The 27,168-nt window shown below is 47.7% G+C and overlaps 1 protein-coding gene across 1 annotated transcript in view; it reads right to left on the bottom strand.

Moving 5' to 3' along the window:
* LOC148542856 (angiopoietin-2-like) overlaps positions 1 to 27,168 on the bottom strand; it is a 124,789-nt gene that overhangs the window by 12,975 nt on the left and 84,646 nt on the right. Inside the window, exons 6-7 of the mRNA XM_088460354.1 lie at positions 23,215 to 23,316; positions 3,364 to 3,530 (exon numbers count right to left, since the gene is read on the bottom strand). Coding sequence (XP_088316480.1) covers positions 3,364 to 3,530; positions 23,215 to 23,316 — 269 coding nt within the window. The remainder of the gene's footprint in view (positions 1 to 3,363; positions 3,531 to 23,214; positions 23,317 to 27,168) is intronic.

Genomic DNA, 27,168 nt, shown 5'->3' with positions numbered 1-27,168 from the left:
CCAGTTTATCAGTCAGCCCTAACGTAGCAACACAGATATTGTCCGTTGCATATGGTACTAAAGTATCTCTGGAGACCGTGGTAACAACAGGAGGTCACTCGGATAGGGTAACAAGCGGACCCCCTGCATCCGCAGGTGGGCTGCCATAACTACCATGACCCTGGTAAACCGTGAGGCGCGGAGGCCAGACCAAGGGGCAATGCCAGAAACTGGAAACGTTTATCGACCACTGCAAACCTGAGGAAAACACTGGTGTGCTAAGATAAGAGGGATATTCAGGTAGTCACCCTGAATATATCCAACGACACCACAAAATTCCCAGGCTCCATTGAATGATGGAATGCAGGGTCCCTCTCCCGAACCGAGGAACCCTTAAGAATTTGTTGAAGGATTCGAGGTTGAGAATGTCCTGGTAAGCCCCATTGGGTGTCTGTACCAGAAAGAGGATGGAGTAATACCTCGTTCCCCTTTGGGGCAACGGAATAGGTACTATAACTCCTGCCTGGAGCATAGAGTGTAACACCCTCAAAAATTACAGGGCCTTGTCCTGAATTGACAGAAGACCTGTAACGAAAAACCGTCTGGGAGGCTTTTACCGGGAAGAGAGGACATACCTTCAAGAAAATACTTCTCTTACCCCAGTGTCCGTGGTGGTCAGACACCAGCACTGGGCGAACTGGAGAAGCCGGCCTCCAACTCTGGGGGCTCCCGAGAGGAGGCCCGTCCCGTGAGGCTGAAGGCTTATAGTCCAACTTGGGAGTAGGACGTCTTGTACTCTAAGCCTGTTCTTATGGCTGAGCAGATTTCCTGGCTACTGACTGTCTTGGAAAGCTGTATTTTAGACTTACCCTGGCCTCACAGGGCCGAAAAGACAGTCCCAGACCCTGATGGGACTGTAGCCGTTGGCAGACACGCAGACGTAGCTGCTGCCTGCAGGGCCACAATTGCGTCCAGACGAGGGCCAAACAGGACTTGTCCCGTAAAAGGCAAAGCATTCCAAATGGAATCTGCGTCCGCTTTCCAAGAGCGCAACCACAGGGAGCGGCAAGCCGCTACTGCTGCCGAGGAGATTCTGGAAGGGGGTAGGCTATATGTAAGACCGTCTCATTATGAACGTGGCAAAGTCTCTGAGAATTTGCCACTATCCACCTGCTCTGCTGGAGAGTCAGTGTGCAGAGATCCAGTTACCTACTCAGTGTTCCATGGCTCTGGCCCCCCAGCACACGGCCATAGCCGGCCTGGAAGCCCCTCCAGCAAGGGAATATTGGATTTTAGATATATTTGCACCTTGCAATCTGGAACCTCTTTCAAAGAGGACCTGGAGGGCATGGGCAACGTAGCACTCCTCACTAGGCGTGTAACATGAGAATCTACCCGTAAAGGTAACTCCCATTCGGAAATGTAATTATCCGCAAAAAGGGTATGCAAAAGGTCAACCGTTTTTGAGGCTGGAACCGCTTACTCGGAATTTCCACGCCTCCTCTAAATGATCCACCTGACCAGATAGAGGAATTACAGTGGCAACACCCTTATCCTTAAAGAAGGCATATTTGGATTTAGCCACGGGGGATATGTAATAACCAAAGCCGCACGGACTGCCCGTAGAAGGCCAGGTATATAGACTTTAGACCCAGACTACGCCTCCTTTGCACTAAGGGGCTCGTGTCTGAAAAAGTTAATAATGTCACCGTCATCAGACGTCATGTCTTTACCCGTCTGAGACCCGAAAGGCCGTTTAGAAGGCCGAAATGGTGACTCCCCCTGTAAAACGTCCATCAGGTGCTATACCATTTGGACAATAAATTCACCCACACAGGCTCCTGCGAGACCTGGGGGGGCGAAAAGCAGGATACACTGGGGTACCATCAACTGTCCAGGGACCCCTGCATGTGATGAGACCACCACAGGCTGCGATAACCCCTATGGGGAAACGCAGGGGGCGTTGCCCACAAAGGCTGTAAGCATCTTAGCCAGCCGAGGGCGGTCCCCTTTTTTTGTGCAGGCACAGTGACAGAAATGGGGCGTGATATATAACACAACATGCCCTCCATAAACCCTCAGCGTCTACATATCCCTCCGCTAACTGCACATGATATCAGTACATTATAGCTGGAAGAGGATATCCTCGTTCACTTTCCGACATGAGGAGTGTGAACGGAGCGTATGTGACCTCCCACACAGAAAAACCACGTTTACTGTGAGGTAATAAACACCCTGCGACACCGCACCGCAAGGGCTGTAGCAGAAGAACAGGGATAGGAAAAGGCTGACAGTCAGAAATGCGCTAGCATTTAAGTCACATACAATGCACAGATAACATCCTGCATTACAAGCACTGCGATCAACTACACAGACCAGAGCCTGGTAGGAAACAGTGCTGCATACACTGACCTTAATTGAAGGAGAGGTATGCGGGGGACCCGGACCGCAATGGCATCTGTATCAGCTTCCAGCAGCGTTTGCCATCCCCAGCACATGTAGTGAGAAAATGGCCACCGAGGAGCAGAGAGAAGGCAGGGCCCGGGGGAGGAGCGCTGACACAGCCCGCTCAGACCGCTGTGGAATGGCAGCGGGGGAGATGCCGGCTGTGAGACAGGGAAGGCGTTCTCCCCTGGCGTGCTATTAACCCCTGGGACGCCGCGCTGTACCGCACATGCTGCGGCCCGCTGTCCCTGGTGGTCTAGTGGAAGGCGCAGGATCAGTACCTGGCCCCACGCGCAGCCGGTCCCCAGGGAGCCCCCTGCCTGGGGACCAAACAGGACTGTGTTACCGGCGGGTGCCCACCGCGGGACCCCGCCGCTTACCTTGCTCCCCGTGCATCCGGCCACAGTCCAGGTAGCCGGGGATCACCGCTAGCTGTGACCCCAGCTACCTACCAGCATCCCCGGATCGGTACCGGCGTTCTGGTACCGGCGAGGTGTAGGAGTGACAGCATGGACGTCAATACTGACTGTCCTATGCTGGAGCACTCTAGTTGTGCAGCCACAGCTGCGAAGAAAATATTCAGGGGCCTTAAAAAGACCCCCCTCTGTACAGTGCGACTGGTCCGGCCAGGCACCTACGAAAACTGAGTGGCCTGAGGCTCGGGGGCGGGGTATAGTACCGGGACCCCAGTGCATCCTGGGAGGCTGAAAATTTAACTCTGTGGTGCCTGGATGTCTGCCGCCATCGCCTATACCCCAAGGTATCCTGTGGATACCCTATGGACCCTGAAGTAGAAAAGCTTTTTTCTGTCAGGCTGGATTAGTCACAAGGTAACACAGGTACTTGCATAGGGCCTGACAAATACGGATGTGGCTTTGGATCATTACAATATTGATTATGAAGTACTTATATAACTTTAAAAGTGCTATTAGTGCTCACCTGTAATTATTTTCCTCATTACCCAAAGAGAATAGATCATATAGGGAGTACGCCTCATTTCCATCCCAGTCTCGTAGCTGGATCCTCAGGGTGTATGAGCCTTTAGACGTTAACTGATGAACAAATTCATTGCCCAGCCAGTACTCACCAAGAGGAGAGCCAAAACCCTGAAAGAAGGAAAGTTGTGTAAAGCTGGGCATACACTATACAATTATCTGTCATATATCTGTCCAATCTGGCTGGTTGAAATGAAAACCTGGTAATGTATAGGAGCAAATGACAATCGTCCATATGATCTTAAACACTGGAAAATAGCCAAAAATGGTTGTTCAGACAAATTGGTTAAAACACACAAATTTAATCAATTTAAAAAAATGTTTTAGTCCTTTTTCCAGTGTTTAAAACCACTTGATCGACTGTCATTTGCGCCCATACATTACCAGGTTTTCATTCCAACCAGCCAGATTGGACTGGCTGGTTGGAATGGCAACAGGGGCTGGCTGGCAACATTTAGCCTTGGGGGCAAGTCCAGGGCACTGGCCCATAAACAACGGCTTATCCTTAAATAGAAATTGCTCACAGGCCGACCGTAAGAGCGTATCCAAATCAATGGCTCAGTTAGGGATGTTAGTTTCAATACATACTCTTGAATAAAACTTTATAAGGAGAAAATAGAATGGTGGATATTTCTCAGAAACAGAGACACTATAGGGCCCCATTTAACAACGAAACAGAATACCTTTAGCACTTACTCAACAACTTGCCTGGCATGGTCGCATCAGATACGACCATACCAGACTGGGCTTTACCTGACATAGTCGTATGTGATACGACCAGTCAGAAATGCCCACTGGGCAGCTGCGGGAAGCCAATCTTCCTGCAGCCGCCTATATCAGAGGGACCTCCTGGTCCCTCTACACCCACGGCTCCCCCTCCTTTGTGTCCTTTGTGTCCCGCTCACTGCTAGCCACCCCTCGCAGCGCAGCTGCAGGGCAGCCGATACCTCACTGTAAGCAGCAGCCGCGACGCCTGGAAGCCAGTCGCGGCTACTGCTGTGTGAGGAGACTCCGGTGGGTGACATCCCCCTCTCCAAGCAGCTGCAAGCTGGGCTGCCGTCACCTCCACAGAATGCAGCTGTGACCACCCGGTAGCACCCCTCCTCAACTCCCCTGTTCAGGTGCTCTCTGTCAGGCAGCTATCTCCCTCCTGGCCGAGGGTTACCCCACCTCCTTCTCATTCCTTCCGGCCAGGAGCTGCTCTGCCTCTTCTGCCTCCCTTGTGCCCGATCACTGCTGGCCACAGTGATCGGGCAGTAAAGACACACAGCAAATATATTATATTTTCTATATATATATATTAGGGGTGTGCACCGGCCACTTTTCGTGTTTTGTGTTTTGGATCTGGATCTTTCTTCGTGTTTTGGATCTGGATTGGTTTTGCCAAAACCACCCTTCTGTGTTTTGGATCTGAATTTTTTTTTTTTTTAAAAGCATAAAAACAGCTAAAATCACAGAAATTGTGGGTTTTTCTTCTCCTATGCTATTATTAACCTCAATAACCTTAATTTCCACTCATTTCCAGTCTATTCTGAACACCTCACACCTCACAATAGTGTTTTTATGTCCAAAAGGTTGCACCGAGGTAGCTGGATGACTATGCTAAGAGATACGAGTGGGCGGCACTAACACGTGGCCCATCTAGGAGTGACACTGCAGTGGCAGACAGGATGGCAGTTTGAAAAACTAGGCCCCAAACAGTACATAATGCAAAGAAAAAAAAGAGGTGCAAGATGGAATTGTCCTTGGGCCCTCCCACCCACCCTTATGTTGTATAAACAGGACATGCACACTTTAACAAACCAATCATTTCAGCGCCAGGGTCTGCCACACGACTGTGGCTGAAATGATTGGTTCGTTTGGGCCCCCACAAAACAAGCTAGCAATTAATCTGTCCCTGCACAAACTGGCTCTACGGAGGCAAGATGTCGCCATCATCCTCCTCATCCACCAATTCCTCACCCTCTTCAGTGTTGTGTACATCCTCATCCTCACAGAGTATTAACTCGTCCCCGCTGGAATCCACCACCACAGGTCCCTCTGTACGTTCTGGAGGCTGATCTCCCTGGAAGAGTTGGTAATTCATTTTTATGAACATCATCTTCTCCACATTTTGTGGAAGCAACCTCCTACGCCTTTCGCTGACAAGGTTCCCAGCTGCACTAAACACTCTTTCGGAGTACACACTGGAGAGGGGGCAACTCAGGTAAAATAGAATCAGTTTGTACAGGGGCCTCCAAATTGCCTCTTATTCCTGCCAGTACAGGTACGGACTGTCTGACATGCCTACTTGGATGCGGTCACCGATGTAATCTTCCACCATTGTGTCAATGGTGACAGTAGACATGTCAGAAATGTTGCCAGGTCCTTCAGTCCGGACCAGATGTCCAAACTTGGTCCTGCCTGCCCCAGTTCCGGGAGAAAATGAAGAAAGAGCTGTCGACGTGTCACGTTCCACTTCAGCTGACAGTGTTTTCACCAGCAGGTCTTTGCACCTCTGCAGGCTTGTGTCGGCCGGAAAAGAGACACCACATAGGCTTTAAATCTAGAATTGAGCACGGTGGCCAAAATGTAGTGGTCTGATTTCAACAGATTGACCACCCTGGAATCCTGGCAAAGCGAATGAAGGGCTTCATCCACAAGTCCCACATGCCGAGCGGAATCGCTCCGTCTTAGCTCCTCCTTCACTTTCTCCAGCTGCTTCTGCAAAAGCCTGATGAGGGGAATGACCTGACTCAAGCTGGCAGTGTCTGAACTGACTTCACGTGTGGCATGTTCGAAGGGCTGGAGAACCTTGCACAACACGGAAATCATTCTCCAGGTGCATACTCCCTCCTTTGCCTATGTCATAGGTGGATGTATAGGCTTGAATGGCCTTTTGCTGCTCCTCCATCCTCTGAAGCATATAGAGGGTTGAGTTCCACCGCGTCACAACCTCTTGCTTCAAGTGATGGCGGGGCAGGTTCAAGAGTGTTTGCTGGCGCTCCAGTCTTCTGAATGGCGAAAGTGGGCAGAAATTTTTCGGGCCACCCAAAGCGTCTCCTGCATGCCCCTGTCGCTTTTCAGAAAATTCTGCACCACCAAGTTTATTGTGTAAGCAAAACATGGGACGCAGTGGCGGAACTCCTGGAGACAATGGAGTCATTTGCCGCCGGGCGTCAGCCCTGAAGGGGGCACCTGGCTCCATTGTCCCCGGGAGCTGCATGGAGAAGGAGCGCCGCTGGTGCTCCAGTCTTCGGCACGCAGTCGCTGAATGGCAAAAGTGGCCAGAAATTTTTCAGGCCACCCAAAGCGTCTCCTGCACGCCCGTCGCTTTTCAGAAAATTCTGCACCACCAAGTTTAGTGTGTGAGCAAAACATGGGACGTGCTGGAATTTGCCCAGATGTAATGCCCGCACAATATTGGTAGCGTTGTCAGATTTCACAAATCCCCAGGAGAGTCTAAGTTGGGTAAGCCACTGGGCGATGATTTCCCTCAGTTTCTCTAAGAGGTTGTCGGCGGTGTGCCTCTTGCTGAAACCGGTGATACACAGTGTAGCCTGCCTTGGAACGAGCTGGCGTTTCTGAGATGCTGCTACTGGTGACGCTGCTGTTGTTGCTGCTTAAGGTGATACATCTACCCAGTGGGCTGTCACAGTCATATAGTCCTTAGTCTGCCCTGTTCCACTTGTCCACATGTCCGTTGTTAAGTGGACATTGGGTACAACCGCATTTTTCAGAACACTGAGGACACTTTTTCTGACGTTTCTGTACAGTCTCGGTATCGCCTGCCTAGTGAAGTGGAATCTAGACGGGATTTGGAACCGGGGACACACTACCTCCATCAATTGTCTAAATCCCACTCCACTAATGGCGGATACCGGACGCACGTCTAACACCAACATAGCAGTCAAGGCCTCAGTTATACGTTTTGCTTCAGGATGACTGCTGTCGTACTTCATCCTCCTCGCTAAGGACTGTTGGAGGGTCAATTGTTTAGTAAAAGTAGTGGTGTTCCTACTTCCTCTCTGGGATGATGAACGACTCCCAGCAGCAGCAACAGCAGCAGCGGCAGCAGGAGGCGTAGCAATGCAGGATCCTCCAGAGGAATCCCGGATAGGAGAGTCAGTCATGCATGTGACCTGGCCTGCAGGACTACTTCCATTCCTGACTAAGGAGGAAATTGACGAGGAGGGAGTTGACGGTGTGGTTTGCAGGCGCTTGGATACAACAGGACAACGGGATTTAGGTGTCCCTGGACTGCTTACGGTCTTAGCCAAAGTTTCTGAACTTGACAGTAACTTTTTATGAACGCGCTGCAGGTGCCGTATAAGGGAGGATGTTCCTAGGTGGTTAACGTCATTACCCCTACTTATTTCACCTTTACATATGGTACATATGGCAAGACAGTTGTTGTCCGGATTTGGATAGAAATATTGCCAGACCAAAGAGGTGGAATGTTTGGTCTTCTGCCCAGGCATGACCGTGATGGGATTTTTCATCCCACGGACAACAACTGTCTCCCCCGGAGCCTGATTTAAACAAACCACATCACCATCAGAATCCTCCTCGCCAACTTCCTCCTCAGCGCCAGCTACACCAGTATCCTCATCCTGTTGTACTTCAACAGTGACATCTTCAATTTGCATATCAGCAAGTGGACGGTGGGTGCTCCTTTCAGCACTTGCAGGGCGCGTGCAAATGGTGGAAAGAGCCACCTCTTCCCGTCCAGTGTTGGGAAATTCAGGCATCGCAACCGCCACCACACTTGGACTCTCCTTGGGGATTTGTGATATCTTCTTAGAATGCACAGTTCTTCGCTGTGCTTTTGCCAGCTTAACTCGTTTGATTTTTTTAGCGGAAGGAGGGCTTCCATCGTCATGTGAAGCTGAACCACTAGTCATGAACATAGGGAAAGACCTTAGCCGTTCCTTGCCACTCCGTGTCGTAAATGGCATATTGGCAAGTTTACGTTTCTCTTCAGATGATTTCAATGTTTTTTTCAAGGTCATTTTCCTGAACTTTGTAATTTGGGATTGTATGTGCCCTCTACTATGACATTGGGCATCGGCCTTGGCAGACGACGTTGATGGCATGTTATTGTCTATGTCATGACTAGTGGCAGCAGCTTCAGCACTAGGAGGAAGTGGTTCTTGATCTTTCCCTATTTTATTTTTATTGGTCCTCCATTTATGTTATATTGATATATACGTGCGGCTAAGGCACACACAAACACAGAAAATAATTTTTTATTTTTGTTGGAGACTAGTCCACTTTGTGGGTTACACCACCCTTTAAGAAATGAGCCAGCCGGCTCTTTACTTATGGGACACAGGCGCACGCTTGGCGCTGCTCCTTTGTTGATGCACGTGCAGCTACAGCCCACACAATTCACAAAGACAGAAAAAAAAAGAATTTTTTATTCTTTGTGGAGTGCACCACCATTTAACAGACAGACGCACGCTTGGCGCTGCTCCTTTGTTGATGGGACACAGGCGCACGCTTGGCGCTGCTACTTTGTTGATGCACGTGCAGCTACAGCCCACACAATTCACAAAGACAGAAAAAAAAAGATTTTTTATTCTTTGTGGAGTGCACCACCATTTAACAGACAGACGCACGCTTGGCGCGGCTCCTTTGTTGATACACGTGCAGCCACAGTGCACACAATTCACAAACACAGAATATATTTTTTTATTTTGTTTGGAGTGCACCTTGGGGGTTACAGCACCCTTTAACGGTCAAGCCAGTCGGCCCTTTACTTATGACACAGGCGCACGCTTGGCACTACTTTGTTGATGCACGTGCGGCTACTGCGCACACAATTCACAAACACAAAAAAATATATTTTTTTATTTTGTTTGGAGTGCCCTTTGGGGGTTACAGCACCCTTTAACGGACAAGCCAGCCGGCCCTTTACTTATGGGACACAGGCGCACGCTTGGCGATACTTTGTTGATGCACGTGCGGCTACTGCGTACACAATTCACAAACACAGAAAAAATATTAATTTTTTTTGCACTTGGGGGGAGCACCCCTGATGGACAGAGCACCCCCTGGACAACACTACAGCACCCCTTTAGGACTGGGACACTGCACAGGACTTTGGAGTGGACACAGCCCCTATGGACAACTGACTGCACAACACAGTCCAGCCAGCCCCTATGGACTTTGGAGGAGTGGACACAGCCCCTATGGACAACAGCAGCACAGCACAACACAGCCAGCCCCTATGGACTTCGGAGTAGTGGACACAGCCCCTATGGACAACAGCAGCACAGTACAACACAGCCAGCCCCTATGGACTTTGGAGGAGTGGGCACAGCCCCTATGGACAACAGCAGCACAACACTACACTACACAGCCTAGCCAGCCCTAACTCCCACCCTCCCTCTTCACTGTCCACAGCCGAGTGAGAAAATGGAGCCGACGCGGGTACCTTATATAGAATCCAAAACCCGCGAGACCCGGAAGGCGGGATGATGACGTTTTGCCTCGATTTCAGATCCGAGTCATGCGGGAAAAGTCGAGCCTGACTCGGATCCGCCTCGGATCTGGGGGGTTCGGATTTCAGAAATCTTTCTGCTGTCCTGAGGAAGGGGTGCAAGACCCTGAAACGTCGACTTATGATTGATTAAAAGTCCCTCAGCTGAGGGTTTCACGAGTCTTATCCAGTCTCCGAGTGCCGCCTATTTTTCTGTACAATATATATATATATATATATATATGCAGTGTACATATATTATATATAGTCTATAACTATATATAAATACAGTGTGTGTGTATGTATATATAGATATACATACAGTATATACATACACAGTATGGGCATATACACAGTATGGGCCTCATTCAGAGGCGCTTGGAGGATGCAAGCGGTCGCTCAGAAACTGGGCGGCCGCTTGCATCCTGACCGCCCGCCTCTGTTTCGGTTGTTAGGCTGTGGGTTTACACCCACAGCTCTAACGACCACTAGGGTGATGGTCGCGATGGTCAGAGACCATCGCGACCATCGGGGCTTACGACGAGACCCTAGGGTAGGGTCTCACTTGTCGTAAGCCCCGGAGAGCTTCTGGCTCTGTCAGAGCCGAATGCTCTCCACTGACATCACTAGTGATGTCATTGGGGCCTCCCCCAAACGGTAGGCGTTCCCATGGGAACGCCTCCGTTTGGGCTGCCACCCCCCCGGCCCACCTTCCAAACGGGGTGAGCTGTCAAGCAACATCGACAGCTCGCCCCCTTTGGAAAGAGACCCGCTACGACCGGCGCTGTCGGTCGTAGCGGGTCTCACGCATGCGCACGAAGGAGCCGGCTCCCTCGTGCGCATGCGCACTTGACAAACATCGAGGCGGCCGTGCGGTCGTAGACCGTACGGCCGCCTCTGAATGAAGGCCTATACGTGTATGTGAAAGAATAATATATATATGTGTGTGTGTATATACACATACATGTACACACACACACAATAAGGATGGCCACTGACCATCGATGTTTTGCAAACCATCAATAGTCTAAAAAAAAACGTGGTTTTGGGCAACATCGGTGGCTGTGGTCTCAAATAATCAATGAACATTTTTATTGATGGTTTCCCCATTGACCATCGATGGTACACATGTCAATAGCTACCATTACAGTATACCATAAAAATTGCTATTTTTATGGTATACCGTGTTAAAAAAAAAAAATAATAATATCGTTTTAGATAAGTTTTAAAAAAGATGTTCTTGACTTAATTCAATCATAAAAAAATGACAACTTCTGAGCGTTTTTTGGAAAAATAATTTCTCAGTTAGGTGGTTAAAGAAGTTATCTAACAAACAGCAGTAAGACACATTCCCTATCCCCAGTATGTCTCTGCCTCATTCCCCCAGACCCAGTGTGCATCTCCCAGCTCCACACCCCCAGACCCAGTGTGTATCTCTCAGCCCCACTCCCCTATACCCAGTGCAGTGCCCTAGTAGTGCCCAGTATGCAGTGCCCCAGTAATGCCCCTTATGTTGTGCCCCCAGTAATGTCCTTAGTAGTGCCCCTTATGCAGAGCCCCCAGTAATGCCCCTTTATGCAGAGCCTCCAGTTAAGCCCTTATGTTGTTACCCCAGTAATGTCCTTAGTAGTGCTCCTTATGCAGAGCCCCCAGTAATGTCCTTACTAGTGCCCCTTATGCAGAGCCCCCAGTAATGTCCTTAGTAGTGCCCCTTATGCACAGCCCCCAGTAATGCCCCTTATGTTGTGCCCCCAGTAATGTCCTTAGTAGTGCCCCTTATGCAGAGCCTCCAGTTAAGCCCTTATGTTGTGCCCCCAGTAATGTCCTTAGTAATGCCCCTTATGCAGAGCCCCCAGTAATGCCCCTTTATGCAGAGCCCCCAGTAATGCCCCTTTTGCAGAGCCCCCAGTAATGCCCTTAGTAGTGCCCCCAATAATGTCCCTTTATGCAGAGCACTCACCTGTCTGTGCAGTACTTACCTTTGTTCATGACGGCCGCAGGGCATCACTCCAGTCCACGCCATCCGTCATGACGTCACCTGCACGCTGTATCACTGGGAACACTGGCCTCTGAAGCGATCAGAGGCTTCTGATCGCTTCAGAGACCACTGTTGCCAGCCTGTACTGCCCCATCGGAGTTGTGCTCCGATCGTGGCAGGGATGTGGGACGCATGCGGCCCGCCGGCCGCTAACTCTGCCCGTTCGGAGCTCAGCTCCGATCACAGCAACGGGCCAACGTAGAGACCGGCCCAGCAGGGACCGGCCCAGGGGGCAGATGGCACCCTGCCCCCCGACTCAGCCCATCACTACATGGCAAGGGGCTTAAAACCCTGTTGAAGTGAGTAAGTAGCCGTTAAGACTGATTTATTTATTTTCCAACACATTCATTTATTTATTGAACAGAAAGGCTAGAATTTCATAGATTGTTATTTCCCTGGCAAAACATCAGGATGGTTTGGATGCTGTGGATGGATTTTCTGAGCAATTGCAGGTTTAGGGGTATATTTACTAAAGTGAGAGTTTTTAGAAGTGGAGATTTTGCACATAGCAACCAATCAGATTCTACTTAATATTTAACTATCACCTTCTAGAAGATAATAGCTAGAATCTGATTGGTTCCTATGGGCAACATCAACACTTCTAAAAACTCTCACTATAGTATATATACCCCCTAGTCTCTACTTTGGCTCCAGTCATCCGACAGAAAAATTGCAATTAAATATATCTGACAGGCCTGTGGTGCAATAATAATCAACGCCTCACCTCTAATACCGATATTACAGAATCCAGCATCTGGCCATGTTTTTTTTTTTTTCAGTATATTTGGTTAATAAGCACTTGCTGTGACTACTAAACATAAACATATGACCATTTAAATACTTCTCTGAAAATTACTCTTCCCCTATCTTTGAATGTTTTGCTTACTAAAGATCAGGGGCCAAATGTAATCAGGGCCGCATCTAAGGGGGCCTGGAGGTGCACGTGCACCGGGTGCACCGCTGTTCCCGCCGTCAGTGTCCTCCAGCCCGACACCGCAGGGGGGCTCCAAACCGGATGCCCACTGAGATTTTATTACCAGTGGGCGCCCGGCTCCTTCCCTACAGCGCTGCGGTAGCCGGAGGCTGGAGTTCTCTCCTGAAGTCCAGCTTCCGGCTCTCCCCAAGGGCACTATGGGAGAGACATCATGACGTCTCTCCCAAAGTTCCGATGAGCAGCCGGGCGGACCGGATTGCGGCGTACGTAGGAGTGGGGTTTAAGGTAAGTATTGGGGGTTTATTTTGTTTAAGCGGCACTACAGGGGCATTACTATGGGGGCATTACCATACGGGCACTACTACAGGGGCATTACTATATGGGCACTACTAAAGGGGAATTACTATGGAGGCATTACCATATGGGCACTACTACAGGGGTATTACTATGGGGGCATTACCATATGGGCACTACTACAGGGGCATTACAATGGGGGCATTACTATATGGGCACTATTATATGGGCATTACTAATACAGGGTATTACTATATGGACACTACTACATGGGCATTACCTAAGGGGGCATTACTATATGGGCACTACTACAGGGGCATTACTATGGTGGCATTACCATATGGGCACTACTACAGGGGCATTACTATATGGACACCACTAGAGGGGCATTAATATATGGGCACTACTACAGGGGCATTACTATATTGGCACTACTACAGGGGCACTACTACAGGGGCATTACCTAAGGGGGCATTACTATAGATGCACTGCTGAAGGGGGCATTACTATAGGGGCACTGCTACAGGGGGCATTACTATGGGGGAATTACCACGGAGGACGCCAAATTACTGTCTTGCCCCGGGTGACAAAAATCCTAGTTTAATACATAGGACAAAAGACGTAGGGGGTCCCCCACATTAACCAGCACCAGGCTCAGTAAGCAGGGGCATAGGGAAGGTGGTTCCATTGGACTGTGAGCTCCAGGCGTCTTACTTACCAGGTGGCGCCCTACAGTCGGACTACGGAGCAGCTGTCAAGTAGCTGACAGCCTGTGCCGGGTCAGCAGCAGGAACAGCAGCTCCTGTCCTGCCTTCCTGCTCTAGTGAGAAACTCCTGGTCACTAGAGGAGCTTGTGCTGAGCCCTGATTGGTGGAGCTCAGCACATGTTCATCTGACCCCTGCAGGGGGCGGGGCTACAGCAGCATGTCGAGGAAGAAGCTGCGTGCAGGGTCCACATTTAGGTAAGAGAGGTTATACCCCAGTAGTTATGTCTATCACCCCCTGCCTGTATGTACTGTATGTGTGACCCTTCCTGCCTGTATGTACTGTATTTGTGACCCTTCCTGCCTGTATGTACTGTATGTGTGACCCTCCCTGCCTGTATGTACTGTATGTGTGACCCTCCCTGCCTGTATGTACTGTATGTGTGACCCTCCCTGCCTGTATGTACTGTATGTGTGACCCTTCCTGCCTGTATGTACTGTATGTGCGTATGTGTGACCCTTCCTGCCTGTATGTACTGTATGTGTGACCCTCCCTGCCTGTATGTACTGTATGTGCGTATGTGTGACCCTTCCTGCCTGTATGTACTGTATGTGTGACCCTTCCTGTCTGTATGTACTGTATGTTTGTATGTGTGACCCTTCCTGCCTGTATGTACTGTATGTGTGTATGTGTGACCCTTCCTGCCTGTATGTACTGTATGCGTGTATGTGTGACCCTTCCTGCCTGTATGTGTGTATGTACTGTATGTGTGACCCTTCCTGCCTGTATATGTATGTGTGTATGTATGTATGTGACCTTGCCTGTATGTATGTATGTATGTATGTGTGAACCTTCCTGCCTGTATGTATGTGTGTGTGGTGTATGTATGTATGTGACCCTGTATGTATGTATGTATGTATGTATGAATGTGTCCCTGCCTGTATGTGTGTGTCTATGTATGTATGAATGTGTGACCCTACCTGCATGTGTATGTATGTCTGTGTGTATGTACAGTATGTATGAATGGGTGACCCTGCCTGTATGTATGTGTGACCATTCCTGTATGTGTATATGTTTGTATGTATGCGTGACCCTGTATGTATGTGTGACCCTGCCATGTATGTATGTGATTATATGTATCAGTTATATTATATAGCACACAATTTTTTTTTGGGGGGGGGCGTGGTAGCGCGCTCATGCTCCGGGCACCCGGGCCACATGCTACACCTCTGTCAGTAAGACAGTCCTGGTTGTGGAAACAAAATGAGTAGGGGTCCCCCGTATTATCCACAATGAGCACCACACTCTTTCTAGCGGGGCTGTAATGCCGCAGCTGTGCGATTATCACCCCACGCTAGTCAGCCCAGGCAGGGGATCTCTTGGGAGGTGGGGACCCTCAATAAAGGGGTTCCCCCTCTCCAGGGCATTTCAGGCCAGGGCTGACAGCCCAGGGCTGTCCCCGGCACCCCTGAGCAGTGAGTGCCAGGTTGATTGTGTGAAAAAATAGAATAAACAATATAGTCTTTTACAGGAGAACTAGAGGTCCCAGCAAGCCACCCCCGCATGCTGGTAATTGGAGAACCACAAGCACCAGCATGTGGGGCATTAAGAGCCCACTGGTACCTCTAGTTCACCTGTAAAATAAATATTAAAAAAGCAACAGGACACAGACACAGAAGATTTTAGTATTTTATTATGCATGCACTCACTCATTCACTCACGCACTCACACTCACTACACACAGTGGCGTCCCTCCCCGCGGTGTCACCTGATGCGGGGAGGGAAGCTGTGCGCTGAAAAGGGAAATGACCTTGTGGGACTGGGGCGTGGCCTCATGGGACGAACCCCGGTGGTCACATTCTTGCTACTGGAGGGGGGTGCAGAAGGTGCCTTGTTGCAGTCCCGGCTCCCTTACAATGTCAGGAGCCGAGTGCTGCACTTAATGCTACAGTGCAGCACTCGGCTCCTGTCACTGATGGGAAGTCTGCACCTGGTGTCACCCCTCGTTGGGTGACACCCGGGTGCGGGCGACACCCCCCGCACCCCCCTTGTGACGCCACTGACTACATACTTACCTTTTTCCTAGCGCCAGTCTAACACCTTCTCCAGTAGAATCCTGTGATCGAGACCTTTAAAAAAAAAATCTGTACTCACCTATCTCTTGTGTCATGTCCTTTTCTGTCCATGTAGGCATCCTTCGTGTTCATAAATTAACAAACTGAAAAAAACAGACCCATGGACATATACCATCCTCTTAGGATGGTATTTCGTGAATGACGACTCAGCCGCTGCATTTCCCATAGAAAGCCCCCAAGCCAGAATGACGGCTCAGCCGCTTTCGAGCCCCCCATCCCCGCGCAAATCCATGGCGGGGCACAATTAGTGTGATCGCACCCCACCACAAGCTGAGACTGCTGCTGTTAGCAGCAGCGAGTCGTCTCCTACTGCAGTCCAGCACACAGCAGCTGACAGGAAATAGGGAGGGGGGCAGCGTTGAACCCGGGTCCTACCGGGCCCCTCCAGCAAGCCCGGGCCTGGGTAATTAGTACCTGTCCCCCTCTCTACGCCCCTGGGGTGAGGGTGCAGTAAGGGTAAGGGCATATTTATAATATGGGTCCAGGGGGGCCACACCGCACACCCTACACCCATATTTTTAATAATTACCTCTCCGGAGTCCCACGTTGGCGCTATCATCGCTGTAAAAATTGTCTGGAAAATGGCTGCCTGTGCCATTTTCCTGGCGTTTTGTGCATGCACAGTAGGGAAATCGCCATGACCGGCGCATGCGCAGTAGACTCTGGGCATAGATTAGGCTATTAGACTCCTGGCTATCGGAGAGAGGATAGGTCCCCGGACAGAGGCTGCATACGGACCCCCTCTCTCTTAATACGCCCCTGGGTAGAGAGCAGTTAGGTTAGGCTGTAGAAGGGGTGGGTTAGGGTTAGAAAGCTCACTAAATTTTGTTGGGATTATGGCCCTGATTCAGACCCGCTCGCAGGTCTAAAGGGCGTTTTTTTTTTGTGAAAGGCCTCCTGGCCGCTCGCTAAGCTGTGGGTGACCACCCATAGTTTTAGCGAGCGGCCAGGTGATGGTTGCGATGGTCACGACCATCACGACCATCGGGGCTTGCGACGAGACCCTTGTGGTAGGGTCTCATTCCCGCAAGCCCCAGAGAGCTTCCTGCTCTAATAGAGATGGAAGCTCACCACTGACACTTGTGATGTCAGTGGGGCCGTCCCCAAACGGCAGGTTCCATCGGGAACACCTCCGTTTGGCCAGCCACCCCCCCCGACCCGCCTACCAAACGGGGCGAGCTGTCGATCAACATCGACAGCCGCCCCTTTTGGATGCGAGCTCCGGCACTCGCGCACGCGCTCTCCCTGGCCATCGACCCGCTTGCGAGCAGGTCTGAATCAGGCCCTATGACCGTCGGAATTCTGCTGCCGGTATTGTGACCGCCGGGATGGTCACCACCGAGATATCGTACTATATAGTATAACTAATACTGATATTCCTTCCTGTGTGTGCAGTCTATTAAACAACATATGACATTATGTACTTGTTCTGCAATTTTCTAGCAATCTTTTATTTAGACATGTGTAAATAAAAAATATATTTAAAAATTGGCTACTGCTTGGTTTTGATGGAGAGTTTAAACAGTTTACAACTTGCCAGAGAATAATATTTTACAAGTTAAAATTAATGGGCAATTGTAAAAAATGCTCTTGTTTCCATGGTAATGAAAACATCATAACTATGAGCGAACATATCACTATGTGCTCCATGAACCAGTTAATCTCCTGTGACTTGGTTTACAGCAAACATGGTGAAGTGGTATGTGAAACTCTGCTCACTAATGTAATGCAGATCCAGCTGTCTGGAATGTATATTTTAAATGGCATGTATTTTAAGGCGATTAAGCAACATATACAATCACACAAAACCCATACTCTAAGGCCACCTTTGTGTACTACACTGAACTGTAGAACAAGTTTTCTTTCTACTCCTATACACCCACTGCTGAAAGCATAGTGCAGATAAGGGAATGAAACATATTCATTGTTGTGACTGAGGCATAACTTGTTTGAATCATTTACATCAGAGGTTCCCAAACTCCGCTATTACAGTCCATGTTTTAAGGATATCTTTGATTGAGTCCAAATAGTTCAATCAAATTGACCGAGGTACTAATTAAGTCACTTTTGCTTAAGCATAGATATCCTTAAAAGGTGGACTGTAATGGTGGAGTTTGGGAATCCCTGATTTACATGTTTTAATATTCCAATTGGTGTACTGTATATTTATTGGCTCAAGTTCACCTTTAGAACATTTTCAGCAAACTACTATTCTATTGTTACTATATTTCTTACCTAGACATTATTATGGGCACAGGAACCCAGCTCTTCATAAAGAGCAGACATGTAACAACACAAGACAATCACAGAGACCATAGCAAAGAGCAATATGTGCTTCTTGCATGCAAAGTGACTGAATTGGATGATAAAATAAATTCATCTGGTAAGAAAGTATGCTAGCATAGATTTATTTTACTGCTTACATCTTCATTTATTGATAGAACATTTCCAAAATGACAGAATTGTCTTAAGGCCCCCATACATCAGAGATGGATTGCAGCAATCGTGCAATTTGCAATCGATTGTGTATAAAAATCTGCAATGTATGGGCTTCACAGATCGCAGATTGCAACCAAAAAGTGATTGGAATTGTTAAATCTGATTGTCCAACATGTTGGATTTCACATATCGATTGGGGCTGTAGATTGCTAGTGTATGGCCATGATCAGCAGATTTGCAGACCGTTACCAGTAAAATGATGGGCCTTTCAAGATTGTCCGATCTGTGTTTTCTGCAATCGATCTGCAAATCACTGAAAAAGATCTGTAATGTATGGGCGCAGATTGCTCGATTGGGAAATCCTAAGATCGGGCAATAAATCTTCAAATTGTTCAATTGTGGTTTTCAGATTGCTGATGTATGGGGGCCTTTAGTTAATACATTATATTATTGCTCAACTTCTTAGAAATTATTTTGGCAATTCCCTGTAAACAAAGGTTGGGGGTGCAGAATTGTTTTAAGCAGCACTGCTTTCTGATACTGTATATTACTGCTAAAGAAAGGTATGAATGTATAGAATTAAAACTAAGCATACTTTGCAATCTACAAAATGCACTGAATTTTCTTAGGAGAGTAAATATATATAATTTTAAAAATACAATCTTAATCTAAGCAGCCACACATATTTATACATACTCACAGATGTCAGCAAAAAGTGACCCCCCCCTTCTATCCAGATGTACCCCCAACACTGTGGGTTGATGTATCAGGCAGCGAAAACAGTGGAGAAGTTACCCATAACAACCAATTAGAGTCTACATATCATTTCATCATTTCATAGAATGTATTTGACACAGTAAAGGTGCATGCACACGTAACGATTTTGTAACCAATGATTTTCTGTCAGATTTTCCCTTGAAAAAGATTTTTTGAAGTGTAAAGGTGCGTACACACGTAACGATTTTTTGAACGAATTAACTATAACGACGTCGTTATCGTTAATTCGTTTAAAAAATCGTTAATTTTTTTGGTTGAACGATGAACGAAAATTGTCCAAGTGTGCTCCCGTTTGTAGTTTGTAGTTCATCGTCCATTCTGACTGTCCAACATAACAATTTTCGTTCATGCTGTACAGAACTAACGATGAACGATGTCCATTCACTGTATGCATGATTAAAAAATCGTTCATCGTTCATGAAAATCGTTGACAAAATTGTTAATTAATTTAGTAACCAAAGATTTTTGTCAATGATTTTCATTCACTTTTTCAAGGGAAAATCTGAACGAAAATCGTTGGTTACTAAAATCGTTACGTGTGTATGCACCTTAATGAACGATTTTTAAAACGATGAACGAAAAATGTTCCTTCCCTTAATGAAAATCGTTATGTTGGACAGTCTGAAATGGACGATGAACGATAAGTACAAACTACAAATGGGAGCGCGCTTGAACAATTATCGTCATCGTTATAACTCAGAAACTGAACGATTTTTTGAATGATTGAACGATAACAACAAATCATTAAAAAAATCGTTACGTGTGTATGCACCATAAATGCTTCCTCAAAGCTAATTGGTTTTTCTCCACTGGTCCACTTCTCCACTGTTTTCACTGCTTGATACATCAACACGTGTGTGTGTGTGTGTGTGTGTGTGTGTGTGTGTGTGTGTGTGTGTGTGTGTGTGTGTGTGTGTGTGTGTGGCCTTTAAGTCTGTCTTTCTCTTTTTGCCCTCTTGGTCTGTTTCACTCTCTCTGCTCGTGTTTACCCTCTGCCTTCATGTGTTCTCTCACTTTCTCTGCCCTCTGTATATGTCTCTGCTCTATTGGCCTCTCTCTCTCTCTCTGCTTGTGGGGGAGGGGGGGGGGCAGGTGGTTGGAGCCGGAGGAGGATGCTTGCTTCATTGCGGGGGGGAGATGGTCGGAGGCTTGGAGCGGGAGGAGGCTGCTTGCTATACTGCGGAGGGGGGAGTAATGGAGGAGGAAGATGGCTGCACTCACGTGTGTGTGACTGCGGAAGGGGGCGACTTGCTTCGGCTCGCTAGATGCTGTGGGGAGGAGGCGCTGGCTACGCTACACTGTGGGAGGGGAGGGGGACGCAGAGGAGACCGCAGAGGAGAGGTGTGAATGCAGCAGCTCACACTCGGATAGTAGGGGCAGGGCCCCGGACCGTGCTGCTGCTGTGTGTCTCCTCTCCGGCCCGGTGCCAGGAGCAGCAACAGTTCAACTTCAATGCACAGCTCAGCAGATTCACTACAGGGCAGGATTTCGAGGGGTGGGGGCCCGGCCACGGGCCCCTTGGAAGCTGACGGGCCCTAGGCGGGTGCCTAGGTTCCCTTATGGTAAATCCGGCCCTGCTGCAATCTCTCTCAGAGATATCTGCTGCAATCCCTCTCAGAGATATCTGCTGCAATCCCTCTCAGAGATATCTGCTGCAATCCCTCTCAGAGATATCTGCTGCAATCCCTCTCAGAGATATCTGCTGCATTCCCTCTCAGAGATACTGTATCTGCTGCAATCCCTCTCAGAGATATCTGCTGCATTCCCTCTCAAGATATCTGCTGCATTCCCTCTCAAAGATATCTGCTGCAATCCCTCTCAGAGATATCTGCTGCAATCCCTCTCAGAGATATCTGCTGCACTCCCTCTCAGAGATATCTGCTGCAATCCCTCTCAGAGATATCTGCTGCATTGCGGGGGGGAGATGGTCGGAGGCTTGGAGTGGGAGGAGGCTGCTTGCCATACTGCGGAGGGGGGAGTAATGGAGGAGGAAGATGGCTGCACTCACGTGTGTGTGACTGCGGAAGGGGGCGGTTGGCTTCGGCTCACTAGATGCTCTGGGGAGGAGGCGCTGGCTACGCTACACTGTGGGAGGGGAGGGGGACGCAGAGGAGACCGCACAGGAGAGGTGTGAATGCAGCAGCTCACACTCGGATAGTAGGGGCAGGGCCCCGGACCGTGCTGCTGCTGTGTATCTCCTCTCCGGCCCTGTGCCAGTAGCAGCAACAGTTCAACTTCAATGCACAGCTCAGCAGATTCACTTCAGGGCCGGATTTCGAGGGGTGGGGGCCCGGCCATGGGCCCCTTGGAAGCTGACGGGCCCTATGCGGGCGCCTAGGTTCCCTTATGGTAAATCCGGCCCTGCTGCAATCTCTCTCAGAGATATCTGCTGCAATCCCTCTCAGAGATATTTGCTGCAATCCCTCTCAGAGATATCTGCTGCAATCCCTCTCAGAGATATCTGCTGCATTCCCTCTCAGAGATATCTGCTGCATTCCCTCTCAGAGATATCTGCTGCAATCCCTCTCAGAGATATCTGCTGCAATCCCTCTCAGAGATATCTGCTGCAATCCCTCTCAGAGATGTCTGCTGCAATCCCTCTCAGACATATCTGCTGCAATCCCTCTCAGAGATATCTGCTGCAATCGCTTTCAAAGATATCTGCTGCAATTCCTCTCAGATATATCTGCTTCAATCCCTCTGAGAGATATCTGCTGCAATCCCTCTCATAAATATCTGCTGCAATCCCTCTGAGATATCTCCTGCATTCCCTCTCAGAGATATCTGCTGCAATTCCTCTCAGATATATCTGCTGCAATCCATCTGAGAGATATCTGCTGCAATCCCTCTCAGAGATATCTGCTGCAATCCCTCTCAGAGACATCTGCTGCAATCCCTCTCAGAGATATCTGCTGCAATTCCTCTCAGAGATATCTGCTGCAATCCATCTCAGAGATATCTGCTACAATCCCTCTCAGAGATATCTGCTGCAATCCCTCTCAGAGATATCTGCTGCAATCCCTCTCAGAGATATCTGCTGCAATTCCTCTCAGAGATATCTGCTGCATTCCCTCTCAGAGATATCTGCTGCAATCCCTCTCAGAGATATCTGCTGCAATCCCTCTCAGAGATATCTGCTGCAATCCCTCTCAGAGATATCTGCTGCATTCCCTCTCAGAGATATCTGCTGCAATCCCTCTCAGAGATATCTGCTGGGAACCCTCTATTTTCATTCCGCATAGCAGTCCTCATAGGTTTCTATGGGGACTGTGATCTGTCCAAATGTATCAAGCTCTAAAATAGCTGAGTCTCAATAGCTCATGCATCTTTTGATGATGTTAACCATTGTAGCCTATTGGCTACAATATTGCAAATAGTCCTGGAGAGGCATCCCTTCAATCCCTCTCATTTATTTTCTTCTTGCACATGCACAGCCCAATGGCCGCGCATATACTTTACATCTGGCAGGTCCGAAACCCAAAAGTAACTACAGTACTTTACAGGGGAAGATTACTGTCAGTGGAGCTTTCCTGGCAAGTGCTTATTGGTGTATACAGGTGATATGCTAGGCAGTGTGGTTGTGATAGGGCATGAAGACAGACTGAGATTGCTGCATTTATATAGCTAGAGCTATGATACACCTCGTCCTTGGTCTCTAGCTCTATCTTTACCCGCCTGGTATATCACTATCTCTGCTACAAGTAAATCTGCATAGTTAGTATTGCATAATAATGGCATAGTGTAGTTACTTAAGATTGCATATTGTTATCAGTAGATATTTCAGGACATAGTTCATTTGTGTGGAAGGTACCGTAACAAATAGGTTATTGCTATAGAGAAACTAATACCAGCTGCTCTTAACATTGCAGCAACACACACACATCAGAGAAGCAGAATATATAGATATAGTACTCCTTCTATCTGCCATTTATGGCTTGTGCTTAGTGAAATTGATCTGATTATTTTTATGAGAGGAGAGGAAAAAGAGGACAGGTCAAAACTCAACTTACTTCTTTGTATTCCTTCCAAATACGGTGAAAGTTCACAGATCCATCCTTTCTATGCTGAATAACAGTCCAACCTCCACCACTGGTATCCATTTCACAGAATGCCTGCATAAGACCATTACAGAATACAATTAAATGGGTTCCTTATTGCTGTAGCAGCATGGAATATGTGACTGAGGGGTCTATTTACTAAGCAGTGTTAGGAGACAGAGTGAAAAGTGATAAGAAAGTGATGAGGTGCCAGCCAATCGGCTCCCAACTGTCATTTTTCAAACACAGCATGTGAAATGGCAGTTGGGAGCTGACTGGCTGGTACCTTATCACTTTCTTATCACTTTTCACTCTGTCTCCTAACACTGCTTAGTAAATAGACCCCTGAGTTACTGCTTTAATCAACTTTTTATGAAACAGGTAATTTTTCATAAAGTTTTTAGAAACAGTACATGTGTGAGTAATAAATGCAGTAGGGACTCAAGAGGAGAACACAGTGTCAAAAAAGCCTTTAACTTATAAATAACAAAAGCAGAAGCAGAAGGTTGAGTGGGGCATGGCAGAACACAGGACCAGGACTGGACACTTCTAGCAGTTGGCATGGGTGTCTTTATGTGAACCAAATTAAGAATGACGCCACCTGTCCCAAAGCTTGTGATATTTGGGAACAATGGCCCTCATTCAGAGCCGTACGCTCTGAGCAGAGCGCACGCTCTGAATGAGGGCCGGGCTCCATTTTCATGGAGCGTCCTCCTGGACGCTCGTATAGCTGTGGGTCACCACCCACAGGCTATACGAGCGTGCATTTTGATGGCCGCGATGGTCGTGACCATCGCGACCATCGAAATTGCGAGCCGGAGCCTGCGGTTGAGGTTTTCAACCGCAAGCTCCGGAGTGATTTTGGCTCTATCAGAGCCAAAATCACTCCCACTGACATCACTAGTGATGTCAGTGGGCCAGCTTCTGACGGGAGGCGTTCCCGTGGGAACGCCCCCGTCAGGGAGGCACGCCCCCGGCACGCCCACCAAAGGGGGCGTGCTGTCAATCAACATTGACAGCACGCCCCCTTTGATCGGACACAACGAGCGAAGGAAAGTCCTTCGCTCGTCGTGTCTGGCGCATGCGCACGACGGAGCTCCCTCCGTCGTGCGCATGCTCAGTGCAGACCATCGACCCACTTGTGAGCGGACAGCCGCTCGCGAGTGGGTCTGAATCAGGCCCAATGTTTCTACAGGTGTAGAGATGACGTTCATGATTGGAGAGGCTACTGACGAGCTCTTTATTCTGGTGAATACCAAGCTCAAGCAATAATTACCTTAGCAAGAGTGCAAAGACAGAGAACATATATTTTTTTTTTTTTCAAGATTACATTTTTATTGAAAGAGTATACATGTTTATACAGAATTAGGATGACAAAAGGGAGATTATACAGGAATAAAAATGGGAAAGGGATTATGGGGGAAAGGCACAAGTTGTTACATCAAATTAAATTAGTGTCTCCTATATCAGGATATACATCAACTTCAAACGGTACACCATAAAAACATTATGATAATGGATACAATAGTATTGAATTCTTGCAACATAAATACACTGACCAACATCAATATATATTCTAAATATAGACTGGAATCGGGAGTATCACCTCGTGCACAAGTTAATTAATGGGGTTTTGTTACCCAGTATTCATTCCATCTATACCATTTAATATGTAGATTGGAGGCTGATGAGGAATACGTTACTCCTGCTACTTCCATTTCGTAATGGGATTGTACACATTTTTGCTCAACTGCATCGATGGTTGGGACAATTGGGGAGCGCCAATGGTGGGCAAGGAGAAGTTTAGTGGAAATAAGAATGTGTGGAATTATATAGGATTCACTAAATATTTTATTTCCTTCAGATAAATGGAATTTAAGATTGGGCAAAATGTAATATGTTAATATATGATTGGGAGATATGTGACATTAACGTAAAGACCGATCTCCATAAGCTTATAATCTTGGGACAAGACCAGAAGATGTGCAAAAGCGTTCCGACATGTCCACACTCTCGCGAACATGGAGGTAGTAGGTTGTATAACATGTAAAAGTGCTGGGGTAAGATATAATCTGTGTAGGAGTTTGTAGTACTGCTCACTATGAGATATACATCTAGATAGTCGGAAACAACTTGAGTAAATCGTAGTCCATGGGATATCTGAGGCTGAGCAAGAGAGATCACTTTCCCATTTAACCACTGAGGGGAATCGTATCGGGGTATGAGGTTGAATTAGTGATGAATACCACCATGTAATATTACCTCTACTACCCAGTTTAAAGTTTGTCTCTTATATAATTGGAGAGTGGTCGAATATCTTGGGAATTTGGTATGTTACAGTTTATCCAATGTCTCAACTGAAGATATTTATAAAAATCCTTGTGGGACAAATGGAATTGTGACTGTATTTGAGAATACGAGACCAGTGAGAGAACATATTTTAAAGAAATTTGTTATATTGCCTCTCTAGATCGAGACCAAACAAACAAATCTTAGGTTCCAATGGAGGAAGTATGGCAGCAGTCACTATAAATCTGACCAAACCTGATTCCAAACATTGAGAACACCAGGACAAAAACCACAGTTGGAAGACCCACTTTTGGGACAGTCAGCAGTAGTACAAACTCCCATTTTCAATAAAGAGAGGTGACATCTAACACAGGAAGTGGTATTCTGTAAATCTGTACCATTCTTCAATAAGCCTCCAATTTTATGTTCAATAGAAGAAAAGCATCAGGTAAAAGTGAGCATTAAGATCATTATAAAGAAAGACCAGTTTCCTAAACCCCAATCAAAGATGCAGAGTCTTCCCTAGGGAGGGAGAAATAAGCAGCAGCGTATCTATAAAAGCCCAAAGACCTCCTGTAGCTGCCCAAAGGATATGAATATGTCGTCACTGTAAATCAGCCCCACAGAGAAGACACCTTAATACATTATTTTACTCTACAGGATATTGGTCCTCATTCAGACCGGGTCGCAAGTGCTAAGCGCTCGCAACCGGGTCGATGTTTAGGCCCTGCGCATGCGCAGTGGCCGCATTGCGCGTGCGCAAGCCCTGGAGCGAGAGAGAAACTCTCTCCCTCTGGAGCTCACTACAAAAGGGCCGGCTGTCGATGTTGATCGACAGCTCGGCCTGTTTTGTAGGCAAGGCGGGGGGGTGGTTTCACAAACGGAGGCGTTTCTTAAGGAACGCCTGCCGTTTTGTGGGCGGCCACACTGAAGCTCCCTGGGGCTTGCGATTGCCGAGTTCCTAAGGGTCTCGTGGCAAGCCCCGATGGTCGCGATGGTCTTGACCATCGAGACCATCAACCTGGTCGGTCGCTAAAGCTGTGGGTGGTAACCCACAGCTTAGCTAGCGACCAGGAGGCCGCACTTAAACATACAAGCGGCCGCCCTCATTCAGAACGAGCGCTCGCTTGCGAGCGCCTCTGAATGAGGGCCATTATCTCTAAAAGTGGTTAAAATGGTATTAATGTGAAAAATAAAATCAATGCTAATATAGGACCATTCAAGAAAGAAACACATTATGGTAAATAATTTGCCTTGAAAAAGCATTTTCATCTGTGGGCAAGGGAAACATCAATAAACAAAACATTTTTCCATGAAATGTCTTTAATAGAGAAAAATATTTTGAAGAAAATCGTTATTTATTCTTTATTTGTATTACTAAGCATATATTTTTTAAGGAAATTGTTTGGCATACATTAGATTTTATAACAGTTTTAGAACAGTTTATCCCACTTAACTTATAAGAACATGTGTAATATTAAAACTCTAAAGGGGGGTATCCACTAGACGATAAAGTTGAACGATTGAACGATAATGATAAAATCGTTCGATAATCGTCTGAACATCGTTTGCAAATCGTGCAGTAATTGTTTCTAACGATGTACGATGCGCGCTCCCGCTGGTCGTTTGATCGTCTCC

This window comes from Taudactylus pleione, unplaced genomic scaffold, assembly GCF_031769625.1.
Source record: "Taudactylus pleione unplaced genomic scaffold, aTauple2 ptg000007l, whole genome shotgun sequence".
In the NCBI taxonomy this organism is placed as follows: Eukaryota; Metazoa; Chordata; class Amphibia; order Anura; family Myobatrachidae; genus Taudactylus; species Taudactylus pleione.
This window is presented reverse-complemented; position numbering and strand designations above follow the sequence as displayed.